Source organism: Gastrolobium bilobum, unplaced genomic scaffold (assembly GCF_033153095.1).
Source record: "Gastrolobium bilobum isolate Gb01-03AN ecotype WA unplaced genomic scaffold, APGP_CSIRO_Gbil_v1 utg7242, whole genome shotgun sequence".
Lineage (NCBI taxonomy): Eukaryota > Viridiplantae > Streptophyta > Magnoliopsida > Fabales > Fabaceae > Gastrolobium > Gastrolobium bilobum.
In genome coordinates, this window is record NW_026898428.1 from 185913 (window position 1) to 203070 (window position 17158).

Below are 17158 nucleotides of genomic sequence, written 5' to 3' on the forward strand. Positions count from 1 at the left end.
ATATGACTTTATAGTTGAGTATGTTATCATACACTTAAAAAAAAAGTAAAACAAAATGGAGGAAATAAATGCTAATTAAGTGTCGATTTACGTTAATTATGTGAATGGAGGTTGCTATATGAACATTGTCTTCAAATAATTGGAAAAACTGAAAAGTATTTCTCATTTTAAAATGACATAAAGTCATGTCATTTTAAGAGAGGGATAGACACATAATAATTTTTTTTATTTAAAATTTAAATTTAAAAAAAAAAACCAACCACTTTCTCTCCCATGATTTTCATTCCTTGTGTTTATCTCTCTCTGAAAATGACATAATTTGTGTCATTAAAAATGACAAACATCATACCCCAAATAATTATGGTATAAAATACTGTTAGTGGGTTGGTTAACCATTTTTCCCACGCTTTAATTTATTTATTTTTATCACTTTTCCCCCTTCCGAAATGGATAATTTTAAATATAAATAAGGGTTTATCATTTCTCAAGTCACTTAAGATAATCTTATCTACTGCCATCTTAAAATTACATCATTTTGAATGTTAGGATAATTAATAAAGGGTGTTTTAGTAAAATTAATATAATAAATAAACAAACAAAAATATCAAAACATCCTTTATTAATTCCCATAGTACCCAAAACGACATAGTGCATATAAGATTATCTATAAGTGACTTGATAAAGAAAACTATGAATCCTATTTGATAATTTTTTTCTTATATAAATATAATCCTCAAATTTGAACATTTTAGTTAGCCATTTTTTAATATGACAAAGAAAACTGACATAATTTTAAAATGTTTATCTTTTCAAAAGCCTAATTTTGATACTTAAAATAATTGAACATGAACATAATTAAGCAACCTTTAAAGTTTATGAGGTATAGAGATTTTTAATATTTGATAAAGTTTAACCTAAAGCATATTTATTATGTTGGGTTCAGATTGCGTTTCGGAATGACTTAATTATCTGACCCGATGTTATATACTCTTTTAAAAATTTTATTAGAAAACTATTGATAAAATTTAAATTAAGAAATCTTTAAATAATTTTATATATTGATATAATTTGTTTCACAGTATTTATAAAATATCACTTAATCTCAATTTCTTACTTTTCAAATTTTGATGACATAATTATAAATCATATTTAATTTTGTATATTTTGTTTAAAGTATCGAGTCAGAGTCAAGCTAAGATGGAATCAAGTTCATAATCAAAATAACTATCAATCAAAAAATATAGTATTCGGTATGGGTGAAAATAAACTCGGACAATGAATATATCTAAATAATCTCGAACATTGAATATAGTATTCGATAAGATCTCCATGACAATTTTTTCAGAATCAAATTTTTTTTTTCAATTTTTGTTCTCAAAAATATAAATGGATATAAATAGTGTTTGACAAAATTGATTTATTTTTTGTTCTCGAGAATGAACCGATTCAATTTCTGTGCTAGGGAATAGAAAAAAGAATAAAAAATATCTGCTTATTTGTTCTCGGATACAAAATGAAAAATATTTGTTTCTCTCAATCATTCTCCATCACTACCATCTCCATCATCCCGACACAATCACCGCCACCAATGTTGTCGCCGTCGTCGTACCACCACGTCGTCACCACCTCCACCACGATGCCGCCACCACTCCATCACCGTCATCACCACTATCACCGCAGCTACTACATCACCACCACTAGCATCACTACTACCGTTGTAGCCACTGTGTCACATGTCATCGCTAAGCCACCACTACCACCATCGGCACAGTCATTGTCACCAACCACCACCACCATCGGTACAGTCATTGTCGTCACCACCACCACTATCATCTTCACGCCACCGCCACCGCCACCAATACCACCACCACACCACAACCACCACCACCACACCATATAAAAAGGAAATTAATAATTCAGAAAAATTTCATGCTAAATAGGAATTATTTTTTATTCTATTATTTATTGTATTATTAAACGCAATTCTCATTCTCGGAATAAAAATAAAACATGATATCATACATATTTTTTTTAGTAAATTGTTCCAATGCACAGAAATAGAATTTTTTTTTCATAAACAATATCAGAGAATGATTGTCATGCTCATGCACATCCTAATATTCCACATGTCACTTTGATGCTGTTGATGGCGCGCATTCTAGGCTACAGCTTTTAGTTTTTTTGGCATCATCTTGGTGTGGTGTGCATACATTCATTATATTTAATTGGGAGGAAAACCATTTACCACATATCTTACACAAGAGTAAAAAGAATAAAAAAAAAACGAGATAAAAGAAAAGATTCAATTGTCGGTTACTATAAAAAAAAGTACATTAATATTTATTAATATTTTGACATATTGTTACTTTTAATTTATTTATTGAAAAGTCGAGGTAAAAATAATTAATAATGTATGGAAATATTAATCCATATCCATATAGTTCTTTTTTTTATCCTAATAAAGCATAGCAATTAAACTCTGTCACATTCACCGAGTACTGTTTAACAAAGTGACCAGACATTCCTTCCAATAGTAATGATAGAATTGATTCTGGTGTGTGAATGGTGCTGTCTTTACTCATTCACGTGTAAAGAGACTCAATTGCACAAAACAGGTAAAAGTTTTAGCGAGAAGGAAAAAGAGTTCTCATCAAGGATTTTGTTGACGGTAAAATTATGGAGAATTGTTTTTTGGGTCGGTTTCATATTCGAATTTTAACAGGAAAAAGTGAAAAGTAGAAAAGAAATTGTGGTTGGCATAGAACAGTGATGTTAAAATCAAATTAAATCAGACAATTTGAACCGACTAATTATGAATTAAATATTTAATTAGTTATACTTCGCTCTCGTTTAGAGTCAAATTAACTATTTAAGACTGGTTAAAAGTAATAAAGATTATTCGGTTGGACTATACAATTCATTTAATTTAACTAACTGGTCGTTATTTCTTTTAAAAAATCAAGATTTTTTTATTTCATAAATAATTTTATATAATTTACATTATTTTATATATAATTTTTGAAATGTTATTGATTCAACCAATCTATTCTAGTAACTGAATTAAAAGTTTCTTCGATTTATTATACAGTTCAATTTAACGAAATTGTGGTAGAGTATCAACTTTAGCCAACAGTCTCGATTTTCTTATCGCAATAATCAAAGTGATAGATATTAACTGTATAGTTATCTAACCATTTGAATGTCATAAAGAATGGGAGTTGTTACGGTCTTCATAAGAGAATAATAGTATTTGAGATAAGTTGTGAAACAGTAATAGGTCATTAATTTTATTACAAATATTTTAAAAGATTAATTTTTTTTATACAACTTCATAAGTTTCTTAAATATAACTAATGATTAAAAAATTGTAAATTATTCAACTTGGTATACCCTTAAAAAAATATAAGTACTGGTGGGAGTAATAATCTTCACAACATAGATAGGTACCGGTTTTAAGATGATATTAAGTATTTTTTTTAAAGGATAAACTTAATAATTTTGTTAGACTAGTGGTTGATTTTAATGTTTTCTGAACTTTGTGGGGGGGGGGGGGGGGGGGGGGGTTAATTTGGTTCACTTTAGGTTCACCAAATCAATGCAAATCAAAATAAATTTAGAGATTAATTTATTGATTTAACCTACTCATTTTATTGAATTATTCGAGTTATCTCATGATATACCAGTTAATTTTAACTATCTTATCTATACCTTTCCGAATACTCATGTTAACTCTTGTTCTATTTTAAAATGGAAAGAAGAAGTAAACAAGTTGGGAAAGTACTAGCGCACAAGCTATATTTTGATATTCAGAGTGCCAATTTCCCTCATCATCTTGAAGTCTAGGGATTTATTAATGTTGATATTGAAGACATTTTTATATACCTTTTTTTTGCCACCGCTATACTAAATAACAACTCATTTTTTTATAACATTAATTGTAGTGAATTTGTCACAAAATCCGTAAATATGTCTTTATAATTTAATATAATAATCCTGTATATAGTAGAAAAGGAAAATAAATCAAAAGGAAGGTTTATACCCAAAAAAGGAAATAATTGTTATGAAATAAATTTGTATATGTTTTACCTCCCTACCTCTACATTTTCTTTATTATAAGTAGTGTAATCAAAGATGTTAAAATTAATATTTTAAGTAAAATTAGAAGGGAACTAAAAAAAATCATAAAATATAAAATCGTAATGTAAAAATATCGTAAAAATGTTTGGAATATTGGTAAAATTGTTTTGATGAAAAAATCGTAAAAACGTAAAATCATAGTGATAAATCGAGATTTTAACAACTATGAGTGTAACCACTGGTATACGGATTACTGTTCATGATTACTATTCATACACGAGGGTATATTGTTCAGTACTGTCCATAAATGGGTTACTGTTCTGTTCATATAGGAGGCAATGTTATTAAATCCGGCCCGATTATTGACCCGGTCGAGGTACTGGGTCACTGGTTCAACCAGTGGATCACTGGTTCAACTGCATTACCTAGTAAGTATATGTAAATCTACAATTTATATTAAAAAAATTATAAATATAAATTAATACTTGTAAAAATAATATACCAATTTCAAATATTTTAATATGAAAATAATAAATTACACATAATTGTCCAACAAAAGATCAATCAAACACATAATATTTGTGATACTAGTGTTTCAGGTTCAGTATACGACATCTCAAACTATAAATCAAATTAAAATTCCCTGCATATTGCATAATCAAAATAATATTAGTGTTGTAGGTACATAATTTATATAAGTTAATAAGCTACAAATCACTCAAATATTTCAAAAGAAAACAAATCATTTGTTTGAGAGTAAAAAAAAAAAAAAGATATTAATTTATGAAAATAAATTAACTTTTTTTTTTATAGACCGGGCCGAGTCATCGGTTGAACCGACCGGGCCACCGGTTTTTACGAAAACCGGCCGGGTCGCACCGAGTCACACCGGTTCTATAACATGGTCAGTCCAATATAAAAATCGGACCGATTAAATGACTAGTTCACCGGTTTCTGGATCGATCCAGCCAGATCGATCCGATTTTTATAACATTGACTCTTCATACACCTAATACTATTCATGATTAGTGTTCATACGCATAAATCAATGTGCAAATAGTAAAAAAAAAAATTCTATAATTCTATTTCTTTCTCTTATATATTCCCTATCAATTTTATAACAATAATATTTTTATTTTGGTGGGTAAATAAATGCTTGATGATGTGCTGATTCACATTATAATGTGAATGCAATATGGGTGAGGTAGCTGTTGCAATTATGAACAGTACCCACAAAATGATTATTAATATGATATATAAAATATCGATGACTGAGGACACTCTCGCAGACCATCACTTTCCCTGTGTGTGGGTTTATACGGAGGAGTCTTAGACATATAAGGTCCCCCCCACCCTTGAAAGATAGCAAGACCTTACCCCAAACTGATATGTATCTGCTTCCTTAGCCTCCATAGCCAAAGTTGAGGATAACACCCTTTGAGCTGATTAGACATGTTTCCTTTACAACGCGGCAATGAGCTGGTGATCCAGTTTTCTAATAGTCTCAACCACCAACAACACAAAATCTCCCAAGATCTGATTCTGGATGATTATGATTCTCTGGTTGTCGGTTATTCTGATAAAAAATTGCCTAGTAGCTTTCCAAAGAAAATATTTTATGGCGCAGATACAATTCATGGTAATTCTAACGAATATAAGAAGAAGATGGCTCATAGGGAGATTGAGAGGCAAAGGAGACAAGAAATGACTTCCCTTCATGCCTCGCTTAGATCCCTTCTCCCTCTTGAGTTCATCAAGGTAAAAAATTTATGTTTTATTTTTTTATTTTGGGATATATATATATATATACTGTGTCTGTGTAACTTAAGCGGCTTAGTTATCTCAATTAATGGAGGATACCCTTTTGAAACCAGTGTTAAATTCTCCTTTTCATGAGTTTCTAGTAGCCTCTCTCTGATTTTGTTGGGGATGATGTGCTCAAAGTTTTCAGGGTTGTCTTATAACTTTAGGGTTATTGTTTATGGGGTTTCAGGGAAAGCGTTCATTATCTGATCAAATGAACGAAGCAGTGAATTACATAAATCACCTGCAGAAGAATATCAAAGAACTGAGTGACAAGAGGGATGAACTGAAGAAACTCTCCAATTCCAAGATCGAAAGCAATGAGATGAAGCATGCATCTACCAGTTTCACTGTCCATCAGAAGAATGGAGCTGTGGGAATTGAAATCACTAGTGGCTTCAGAGAGGAAGGGCTCCCACTTTCAAGATTGATGGAACTACTGTTAAAAGAAGGACTTGAAGTTGTTAGTTGCCTTTCAGCCAAAGTCAATGGCACTTTACTCCACAGTCTGCAGTGTGAGGTAGTCCAGGGATTCTTCTCATTGTTTTATACTTTTCTCTTCTTCTTTTTTTGGCAAAACTGGCTCTAATATTTTATATTTTCCCTTCAATTATGGAACTTGGTTCACAGGTTAACAATTCCAACAGTTTGGATCTATCTGAGATGAGAAGGAAATTTTCCAATGTAATTCCATCATTTAGATGTTCTGATTAGCTTTGTGGTTTGGATATAACTAGGCTCGCAATCTTCTCATTAACAGGAAATTAACATATTATCTATCCCTTTCTAACTGGTTAGTAATTTGTTTGAGTTTGCTTGCCATGTATATATTGGAAACCCTCTCTGATCTCTCTTTGGTTTTGAACCTTCTGCTTTGATTGTTTCGAGATAAGAGAAAGAAAAAATAATAATTCGATTTCTATCTTTGCTTTATGAAATTTACAGATGAGCATTTTTTTCCTTGATTGAATAACCTCATTTTGTCTCTAGTTAGATGTCAAAATTTTGAAGTTAATTACCACCATGAGAAATCTATTCTCTACCATTTGTATATATTTTGAGATTTTTTCGGTAATTAATATAGATGACCTTCATGTTTAACTGATTGCCCTCGATTTTGACACCTGGTATATTGCTAGAAACCATATCTGAGATAGTGAGTATCAACTTGCTTCTAAATTCTTTTGCCGCACCTTAGTTATTATTTTTATGTTGAATGTTAAAAATTTTCGCAAACACAAATAGGCATTCATGCAGCTACAATACTGCATAAGCACAAAAAGCCTGCTAACTGACTATTACTAATCTGGTGGTGTAATTAACTACCACTTTCAGGGGTGGAACCACGTTTGCCAGTGAGTTATTCCATGCGAACTCGCAAAAATTTTACAATTCAAAATTACATTATTCTTAAATTTGTTTTACTTTTATAAAATATAACTTTTTTTTTCCAAATATATATATATATATATATATATATATATATATATATATATATGAGGTAGGATCCTTTAACATCAGTGTCAAATTTGAAATTTGACACTTCATCTGAGAGCCGTTAGATCAAAAAAGATTAATGGTGTCACATGCTTACAAATCAGAGTCGTTGATCTTTTCTGAAGTTAATTAGTGCAAGCATTGCTTACCTATACTTGTGCCTCTTGTGCGTACTTGATCAGCCCAAGCTTCTAGAATTAAATCTGCTAGTGGGTAACTAGTTTAAGGGAAAAAGAAGTATCATTTAAAAGGACACAAGTTGTGTCCTTTTAGATTATTTACACAAAGTATGACCGGTCATACTTTATGTAAATCTGAAAAATTGCTTTTTTTTCTCTCTCATCAATCACATCGCTGACGTGTAAAGTGAAAAAAAAAAAAATTTTTAGAATTACACAGAGTATGACCGGTCATATTCTATGTAAGTCACTAAAACAACTTGTGTCATTTTAAACGAGACACACTAAACCCCTAGTTTAAATAGTCATAGCAATATGGTATATCTGTAGCGATATCGATATGTTGTACTCCTAGTAAAATTTTGGATAATTTTCTTGAAACCTTCGGTGTAGTGTGAGTATATAGTTATTTCTTCATATTGCTTGCAGTCAAGATGTGCTTAAAGGCGCAGAATTATTTGATAATCAAATCATAAATTATATATAACATTAGGAGGAAGAAAATTATTTAAGATAGCATAACTATAATGCTTCTTGCTTTGTTTACTTTATTGACAATTTCATTATTGTCGACTATAAATCTTTTGCAAATATCTGAACATGTGTAGATGACCTCTTATTAACTAGTTTTCATTTCCTACCCAAAGGACCTTATTGATACTCATTAGGTGATTATTACTAAAATAGAATTCGAGCTTCTAATTTAAGTGCATTTACTTTTTTTCTTAATTTTTTGTTTATGTGTTCATTCTTTTAGCAATGTGTAGTTTATGTGTTTCTATCATACATGGCAGGATAAAGTATCCGATTTTATTTTCTATTCTATGTTTGGAGTTTCTTGGTTGAATTAAACAATGGAAATAAATCACTTTAAACTCTTCAGTTTCACTTGATTTTAATTTAGATAATATTATATTTTGCACCTGGTTTGGAAGTGAGCCTATATTAATTGAGTTATTTTGTTTTGCATTACAAATAATTTCTCAGTTAAAAGCTCTCTCTATCCATTTTGAAAAAAAAATAAAAAATTAACTTGGTTAATCTAATTTATATTATTAAAAATGCACAAAGCTAAAATTTTAAGTTTAATTGCAACATTCCAAGAATCAACTTTAATTTGACAGATTCAAAATCATTCAACTCTAGGCTAGCTGTTGACATCCTATTCATAGCGTGTTTTGGTGGGCGATATCACAAGATCTTGACCCAAAATCACTTTTCAGTCAGAAGCTGCATATATGGTATCTTCTTCCTGCGACGTGATTCTGAAAATAATTGATTGGGTGTGATTACCACTCGTCCAAACATACTATATCAACCGTCCCTGATGAAATATTGAAAAATCCTCATTGTTTTTCTTATAAGATTTTGAAATATATTGGAATTTTGACATGAATATATATTCATGTGCAAATAGTTATTGTCCCTCCCGCTTTCTGCAGACATTCCCTGATTCAATCTCTGATATCATTTTGTTTTTTAGTTCTTTTATAGTCTGATTGATAAAGAATTGATTTTCATATGTCATGTCAGGTACACTTCTCAGTTTAGTCATCAATAGACTCATACTATTTAACTGCATAATTGAATTCTAAGTCATCACGTTTCTGTATTGAGTTATATATGATAAATCAGTGTAAATATTGTAGCAAAAGCCAAGTATTGTTGTAACAAGCTTTTAAAATTTAAACCTAAGAAAAAGTATGATATATAGTGAAATGAAAGAAGGAAGCCCTTCGATAATATAAGCCATAACTCGGGATTGCTAAAGGCCCACGTTTATTTGCTCCTTGAAATATTGCTCTTAGGCCCACTCCTCATCTGGGTTTGGTGGGCTTTGCATGTTGAATATAGTTGGGTTTGTGGGTTTTCTATCTATGTAGGCTGGAGAACGCGGCTATCCATCCAGTGCTTGTAACAGCCAAAATGGACTCAAATTGACCTGAGACACGGTGGGATACTAATACATTTTGTGAATCTAACCCTTCTGCTTTTACTGTGGATGACATCTTTTGACAGTCATGTATAACAGTATAAGAAACCTTCTGTGCTTTTCTTCAGAGAAACTGGACTATAAAAAATGACAAATAATATGTGTTTGATCTTTTTTAATATTATTTTTGAGAAGGATTTAAAACCTTAATCTGAATCTATCCCAAATCGAACTAGTCGCGAAGCGATGAACGGATGAAATATTTCAAAAAATATATATATTTTTTTTTTAAAAAAAAATCTGTATAGGGGGACCCATGTTATTTCAATTTACGCGACCGATTATCAAATTAACCGTGTACCATGCTATATCGGTATATCCCGTTACAAATCAGTACCCATTACAACCATGCTGAGATAGAATAGTAAATTATATTATCAACAAGAATTACCAAGGAAGCATATTTAACCCCAGAGTCATTCTCTTTCCTCTTATTATATTAGTTAGGGAGATTTACCTAACTAAGAAGCAAGTTGATTATTATCATATTGCATAATTGATACATTGTAATTTATATCTCATAGGTCTCTTGGGTGTGTATGATAACATTTTATTTTATTTTATTTTATTTTTCAATTTTTATTGTGGAAACAAAAGTTTATTGGAAATTATAATTGATTTAGTCTAAAGAATGAACTGCCCATGAACAATTTTTTTAAGAAAAATACATAAACAACGTTTTTTTTTTTTTCAATTTCGTGACCCTAATTATTCTTTGGAATGAGTTAAGTGTATCCTCGTAACCTGGGTAGGATAAAAAACTTGCATAAATATTAGATTAATCCTGAGTGAAACGGCGTGATAATTATCCATTTTAATTCCAAAGATTCTCTCTGTGTTTTGATCTCATGCTCTTTTGGCAATTCGTTAATGCATGGAACTTATATTAATACTTTGAGCCAGCCATCAAGGACTAGAAACAACTTTGTTTCTTCGCTCTCGAAGTATATTATTTTGGATTTTATGTTTTTATTTTTGTTGCAAAAAAAGTTTATTTATCACACTCACAAAAAAGTGAATGAGTCTCGTTATAAAGACAAGAGAGGAAAAATATTTATAGAACTCGCTAACTTTTATATAAATGTTACATGAGAAACTCTTTTTTCAGGAAAAACAGAAACATTTTTTCTTATCATTTATTTGATACACAAATTGTAAAAGTGGTATTAGAATTGAAAATTAAACAAAGGAAATTTTATTTTTATTAAATGTATCATATTAAACAATTTTTTTTTATAAAGAAACTCTTATAAGTTAAGAAATAAAAAAAAAAAATTATCTCTAGAATCAGGGTGCAAGAACTTGGAAATCCAAAAGAACTGGGTTTGGTGGGCTTTGCAATGTAAATATAGTTGGCCGTTCTCTGTCTATGTGCTCAAGAACATCAATCTCCATCACGTGGGCTTAAATAGCACATCTTGTGAGCTCAATCCTTCTGCTGCTACTGTGGACTATATCTTATAAGAATCAATATTATTAAAACTGGTCCGGTTATTGACTCGGTCGAGGTACCAGGTCACTAAGTCACTGGTTCAACCGCATGACCTCGTAATTATATGTAATTTTATAATTTATATTAAAAAATTATAAACATACTCAAATATCTAAAAAAAATGATAACAATTTCAAATATTTTAATACAAAAAATAATAAATCACATATTATTATCATTAAAAAATCAAACAAAAATATAATGATCGTGATACGGGGCTTTAGGTTCAGAAAACGACATCTCTAACTATAAATTAATTCAAAATTTTATGCATAGTACATAATTGAGATAATATTAGTGTTGTAGGTAGGGGTGTAAATGGACCAGGTTGGCCCAGCCCAGCCTACGGCCCGGCCTACATTGAGTCTGGCCCAGGTCCGACCTTTCAGAAAAGTAGAGTAGGCTTAGGCTTATAAAAAAAAAAAATTGTAACAAATAGGCCATAGGCCAGGTTTGTCAAGCCCGACCTACAGCCTGGTAGGCTGGCCTATTTAATTTATTAAAATAAAATAATAAAATAATATTTATTTTATGTGGCAAAGACACAAAGTACCAAATACCAATATCTCTTACTTTTTGTGCTATTTTATTTTATGAAATGAAAACTTGTCTAATGTCTCCAAATTTTACATGTTGTTGCAGCTTAATACCATAGAGCAATGGGTACCTTGCTGGATTATGATGTTACTGATGAAGATCTTTCAATAATACTCTTCTTTCCCTTGTCTTGATGGTGGTTTAAAGATTTTTAGATGAATGATATTCTCTTGTAGACTTTATTTCAGCATCCAGTAATTGTATTTTTCTTATTTTTCTCATTTCTTTGACTCTATTCCACTATGACATACATTTTAGAGCTGGGGTATTATGTTGACGCTTTCTTATTTGTCATTTTTTTCTTATGAAAAGTAGTAGTGCATGCATGAATGAAACTTTTTTTGCTCTATACAATTTTATTTTATTTTTTGCTTAATATATACAGTGGAGGCCTACAAGGCCTGTAGGCCATGTCAGACTTTCTTATTTTTAAAAATGGGCCGGGCTTGGCCTACAAATAAAGCCTTTAATAGGCCAGATAGGCTGAATTTTTTTTTACGTAGGCTTGGGCCATGAAGGCCAAAGCCCGGCCCAGCCCAGTCCATTTACACCCCTAGTTGTAGGTACATTAATTTATGTAAGTCAATAAGTAAAAAAATATTCAAATATGGCTATTATGATTTTTTTTTAAAAAAAACAAAAATTTGGATTTTTTTTGGGACCGAGCCGAGTCACTGGTTAACCGACCGGGTTACCGGTTTTTATGAAAATCAGCCGGGTCGAACCGGGTCGCACCGATTCTGATGCATGGCTGATCCGTTGTTTCAACTAGACCAGTTTACCGATTCCTGAATCGACTCGATCGGGTGGGTCCGATTTTAAAAACTATATAAGAACCCCGTTGCAAATGATTTCTTTTCTTCGGAGAAATTGGGCTGTGGAAATCTCTCATGTCAAACAGTATATTTTAACCAACCGGACACGGATTTTCAGATTCACTGACAACCATGCTATTGCCAATTACAAATTAGTACCCATTACATCCTTGCTGATAAATAGAATAGTTAATTATATTATTAATGAGAATTACCAAGTAAGTATATCCGATCCCAAACTCATCCTCTTTCCTCTTATTATCTTAGTTATGGAGGTTTCTATCGGAAAAAGCAAGTTGATTATTATCAGATTGCATGTGTACTTGAATATTTATCATCAGCTGTCCTTGGGTTTTGCACCATTCTCCATTCATAGATGGTTTTCTTTAATTTTTCTTTTCTTTTCTTTCGAAGTAATATAACATCCTAAAGTAGTAATAAGAATCACAGTGCACTAGTAAGAGACTATCATGCTCAAGAATTCTAGCAACGAATAAAACATTTTTAGTGGCTGTATAGTCGCATTTTCGTATAGCATAGCATAGTAAATGATCTCTATGGACGCCCAGCCTAATAACTATAAACTCAAGGCTAAAAGGAATCAAAACAGCATATTAAAAGGTTTAAGCTGCTGCGGCATCCATTGATTAAAGAACTTCCATTAGTGGCACACTTTGCCTCTATAGAAAGCACACATTTATGTCTTATTTAAACTACTACAACAATGAGCACGTAATCAGACCACAGCTTGTGCTACCGAAATCAACATTCCAATTTCCCATAGACAGCTACAAAACTTATAAGGCTTCAAAAAAAAAAATGATGTATCAAACTGCAAAGCAAGTCAAAATTTGCATAATTGGCAAACAGACAAACATTAATAGACGACCCCTAAAGAGTGACTTGGTAACCAAAAGTTATGTGAACTACAAGGATGGCCATCCACTAAAGCATGGTCCATAATTTCCAAAGCATGCCTAAAAGTCAGTGTGAAAGAGGAAGGGTCAATTTACACAGATCAATCTCCATCAATTAGGCCACAATGTATCAAAACCAGGAAAGGTGAAAGAAATAGTAGCAACACGGTGCCAGTGTAAAAAAATACTAAGAACAGTGCCAGGAAAAGTGCTTTTCACTGTTGACGAAAATGGTTAGTTGATAACAGGAACTGACGGGCATTCTTTCTGAGGCTTGAATGGGAAGCGAGATGATGTGTTTGTGTACTCAACCGGCAATTGGGGTGACTCCAACTCCCCAGTAAGCATTCCCACAACCTCTTTCATGGAAGGACGACGAGCAGGTGACTTAAGCAAACAAAGAAGAGCAACCCTGATGCATAGAAGAGCCTCCTCTTTATCCAATGACTGAATTGACTGATCAACCAGTTCAAGGAGCTTCCCATTCCGTCCACAATGGCGTGCCCAAGACACAAGATTTGCTCGCTTAAACTCGGATAATGGTGAACCAGTCACCTGAAGTGGACGCCTCCCAGAAATGATAACAAGTAATAGGACCCCAAAGCTATAAACATCGCACTTATCTGATACATCTCCACTATACCCATTATACTCAGGAGCAACATAAAAAATCGTTCCCCTCATACTTGGAGTACTGCTCATACCACCACTCTTGTGTATTTCACCACTACCAGAATCATAGCTATTCCTGCGAGGTCTCCTTAGCTCCCCACTGAACCACGAATCTACACTCCTATTACGGTTTTTATTACTATCATCTCTCTCCCACCAATCATCGCCATTGTCATCACTGTTTTCACCCTTTCTCTTTCTCTGCTTCTGTTTCTTCTTCTTCTTCTTCTTCTTGGCAATCTCGTCAGAATACTCATCCTTCCACCATTCCCTTGCTGGCCTTCTCTTCTCCATCTTCAAAACTCCAGTACCACCCTTTTCCTCATCCATTGATTCCCACCATTCCAATTTCTTCCTGCTCTTCTTTTTCTCCACAGTTCCCATGCTAGATGCAGATTCACCTATTACCCGCTCCCCCTTTGGTGTTTCCTTGCTCACCTCCTTCCCAATCCAATCCATCACATAATCCTTCACTCTGCCATTATTCACAAGACCTGATCCTGAGGCTGCAACCTCATTCGTCTTCACAGCAACGTCTATCTCACCAACATGTTCAAATGATTGCTCCTCAAATCCAGTATTCACACTCTCAGTGCCATCACTCTCCAACTCCTCCTTTCTCTTCTTTTCACTTTCCACTTCAAACTGAGATTCGGTTTTCAAACGGGCAAGTCCAAAATCGCCAATTTTCGCCGAAAAACAACTGTCCAGAAGAATATTACTCGGCTTGATATCGCCGTGAATGACAGGGGGGTCGCACGAGTGAAGATAACGAATCCCTCGTGCAATGTCGACGACGATGGCGAAGCGGTTCTTCCACTGCGTCAGTTCGGGGCACTTGCGGCGCAAAAGCGCGTCGTGGAGGTTACCGTTGTGCATGAGATCGTAGACGAGCAAGAAACGACGGTGTTTGGGGTCAGAGGAGAAACCTATGGCGGGAACGACTAGGTCGGAGCGGAGCCTGGATGCGAAGAAGAGTTCGTTGTGGAACTCGCGCTCGCCCTGGAGGGAAGCGGAGTCCATGAGCTTAACGGCGACGGGTTTTCCGGCGGGTGGGAGGGAGCCGGAGAAGACGGGGCCGAAGCCGCCGTGTCCGAGGCAGGTGGAGAAGGAGTTGGTGGCGCGGCGGAGGAGGGCGTAGGAGAAAGGATGAGGAGGGTTGGAATCGGAGTCGGAAGATGGTGTGGTGCGTTTCTGTTTGCGCTTGCGGAGGCAGAGAAGAACGAGGAGGAAGATAGAGCAGGCGGAGGCGGTGGAAGCGAGGAGAGGGGTTAGAACGTGGTGGCTTTGACGGTGGTTGTGAGCTGGTGATGACGTGGACAGTTGTCGAGATGGCATAGCGTGCGATAATTTGGGGAATTTAAGATTTTCCTGATTCGGAGAAGCAGAGGAATATGTGTATGTGCCAGTGCAAGAATTATGATGAAACCACAGAGGAAGCAGAGGATGAAGGCTCTCTCTGCCTCTGCCTTTCGCACACGCGGTGCGTACCTGTGACCTTTCGTTGCTCTTTGGATTGGGATTGGTACACACATGACACGTGTGATGTGACAAACTACTCTTTTCCTTTTTCTCACTCTCTTTCTTCTTTGGATCCTGACTGGTTCAACGCCAAATCAAGTGCAACATGATTAAAAACCTTTTCCAACAATATATTTATTTGGGGGAAAAGTTACTTCTAATATTCACAGAAATTATATTATTTTAGAATTAAAAAATTAAAATAATAAAGACTATTATAATTTTAGAATAAATTAAAATTATAAATACATAATAATTTTTGTTCAAAATAATATTATTTTAGTGAATATTAGATAAATTATTAAAATAACTTTAAAAAAAATGAACCATAGCATTTTGTATTATTTTAGATAAAATAACATTATTTTTGTGCATATTTATTAATTTTTTATAGTCTTTCTTCATAAATCTAGAAAGAGAAAGAAAATAAAGGAAACAAAATATAAAAAATTATTAATTATATACCAAAATAACATTATTTCATCTAAAATGATAGAAATTATAATGGCAAACATTATATATATATATATAGGGAAAAAGTATCTAATGTTACTTTAGACAACTTTGTCTAATGTTCATTGAAACGACGTCGTTTTGGAGTTGAAAAATTAAAAAATTAGAATGATAAAGATTATTATAACCCTGAAATAAATTAAAATTACAAAAATACTATGATTTTCGCTCCAAAACGACGTCATTTCGATAAACATTAGATAAAGTTATCTAAAGTAACTTTAGAAAAAGCAAACCCATATATATATATATATATATACTGTTAATTTACACTTTATTTTTTATTTTACTTTTAAGAATTCAACTCACTAATCGACTTTATTTTTTTTTATTTTAAGAATTCAACTCACTAATCGGCTTGTCGCTACCTATGGTTAATAACTACATACATGCAGCACACCTGTTCCTCAATTCAATCTCTATCCGTAAATGCGGTCGCTTTTGAGTTATTTATGATTCGTGCTTCCCAAATGGCTATTGTGACAAGAAAATCGTTGCTTGAATTTCATAATACCTAATTTATATATTCTTAAAGTTATGTTAAATTTTTCCTTTCGTTACAAGGCAAAGGAAAAGACTGAGTATTACAACTCCTTGATCGTTTCATGTTTTTATGAAATAGATAATTAACGATAATAACGTAAATTTGTCAATTATTGTCGATTTGATCAGTTGGATCTTTATATAAAGATTTTAGGTTTGACTCCAGCCGTGATCTTTTATTGTTAATTATTATTTATAAATATCTTTTCTCTTTTTAAACTTTTTATTTATCAAAAAAATAAAAGTACAATTTTATAATTTTTTATTATTTAAATAATAATATATGAAGAAAAAAAAATAAAAAATGTAGCTCAGGTAATTTTTCTTTAGAATAAACCTCTAAATTGATTTTTCAGATATTAGTGTATTATCATTTTAATTTTCCAAAGGATTTCATTATTAAATCAGTATATCAAAGATTTAAATTCAAGTTTGTGGCTATCAAAAATAAAATTCAAGTTTGTAAATGATATATGTATATGTTTAAAGATCTAATTGAACAAAAAATTAAATAAAAAAAAAAACTTAATATAATGTAA

The 17158-nt window shown here is 32.6% G+C and overlaps 2 protein-coding genes across 2 annotated transcripts; one reads left to right on the forward strand and one right to left on the reverse strand.

The window, feature by feature from the left end:
• Positions 1-5379: 5379 nt before the first annotated feature.
• Positions 5380-6763, forward strand: LOC133316247 (transcription factor bHLH118-like). The gene is made up of 3 exons (XM_061517973.1): positions 5380-5835; positions 6071-6400; positions 6511-6763. Exons 1-3 carry the CDS (start codon positions 5530-5532, stop codon positions 6592-6594), a joined length of 720 nt encoding a protein of 239 aa, XP_061373957.1. The 5' UTR covers positions 5380-5529; the 3' UTR covers positions 6595-6763.
• Positions 6764-13160: 6397 nt separating this feature from the next.
• On the reverse strand, positions 13161-15497 carry LOC133316235 (receptor-like serine/threonine-protein kinase At4g25390). Its single transcript, XM_061517961.1, has one exon. The coding sequence runs from the start codon at positions 15378-15380 to the stop codon at positions 13605-13607; it is 1776 nt and encodes a 591-aa protein (XP_061373945.1). The 5' UTR covers positions 15381-15497; the 3' UTR covers positions 13161-13604.
• Positions 15498-17158: the final 1661 nt, after the last annotated feature.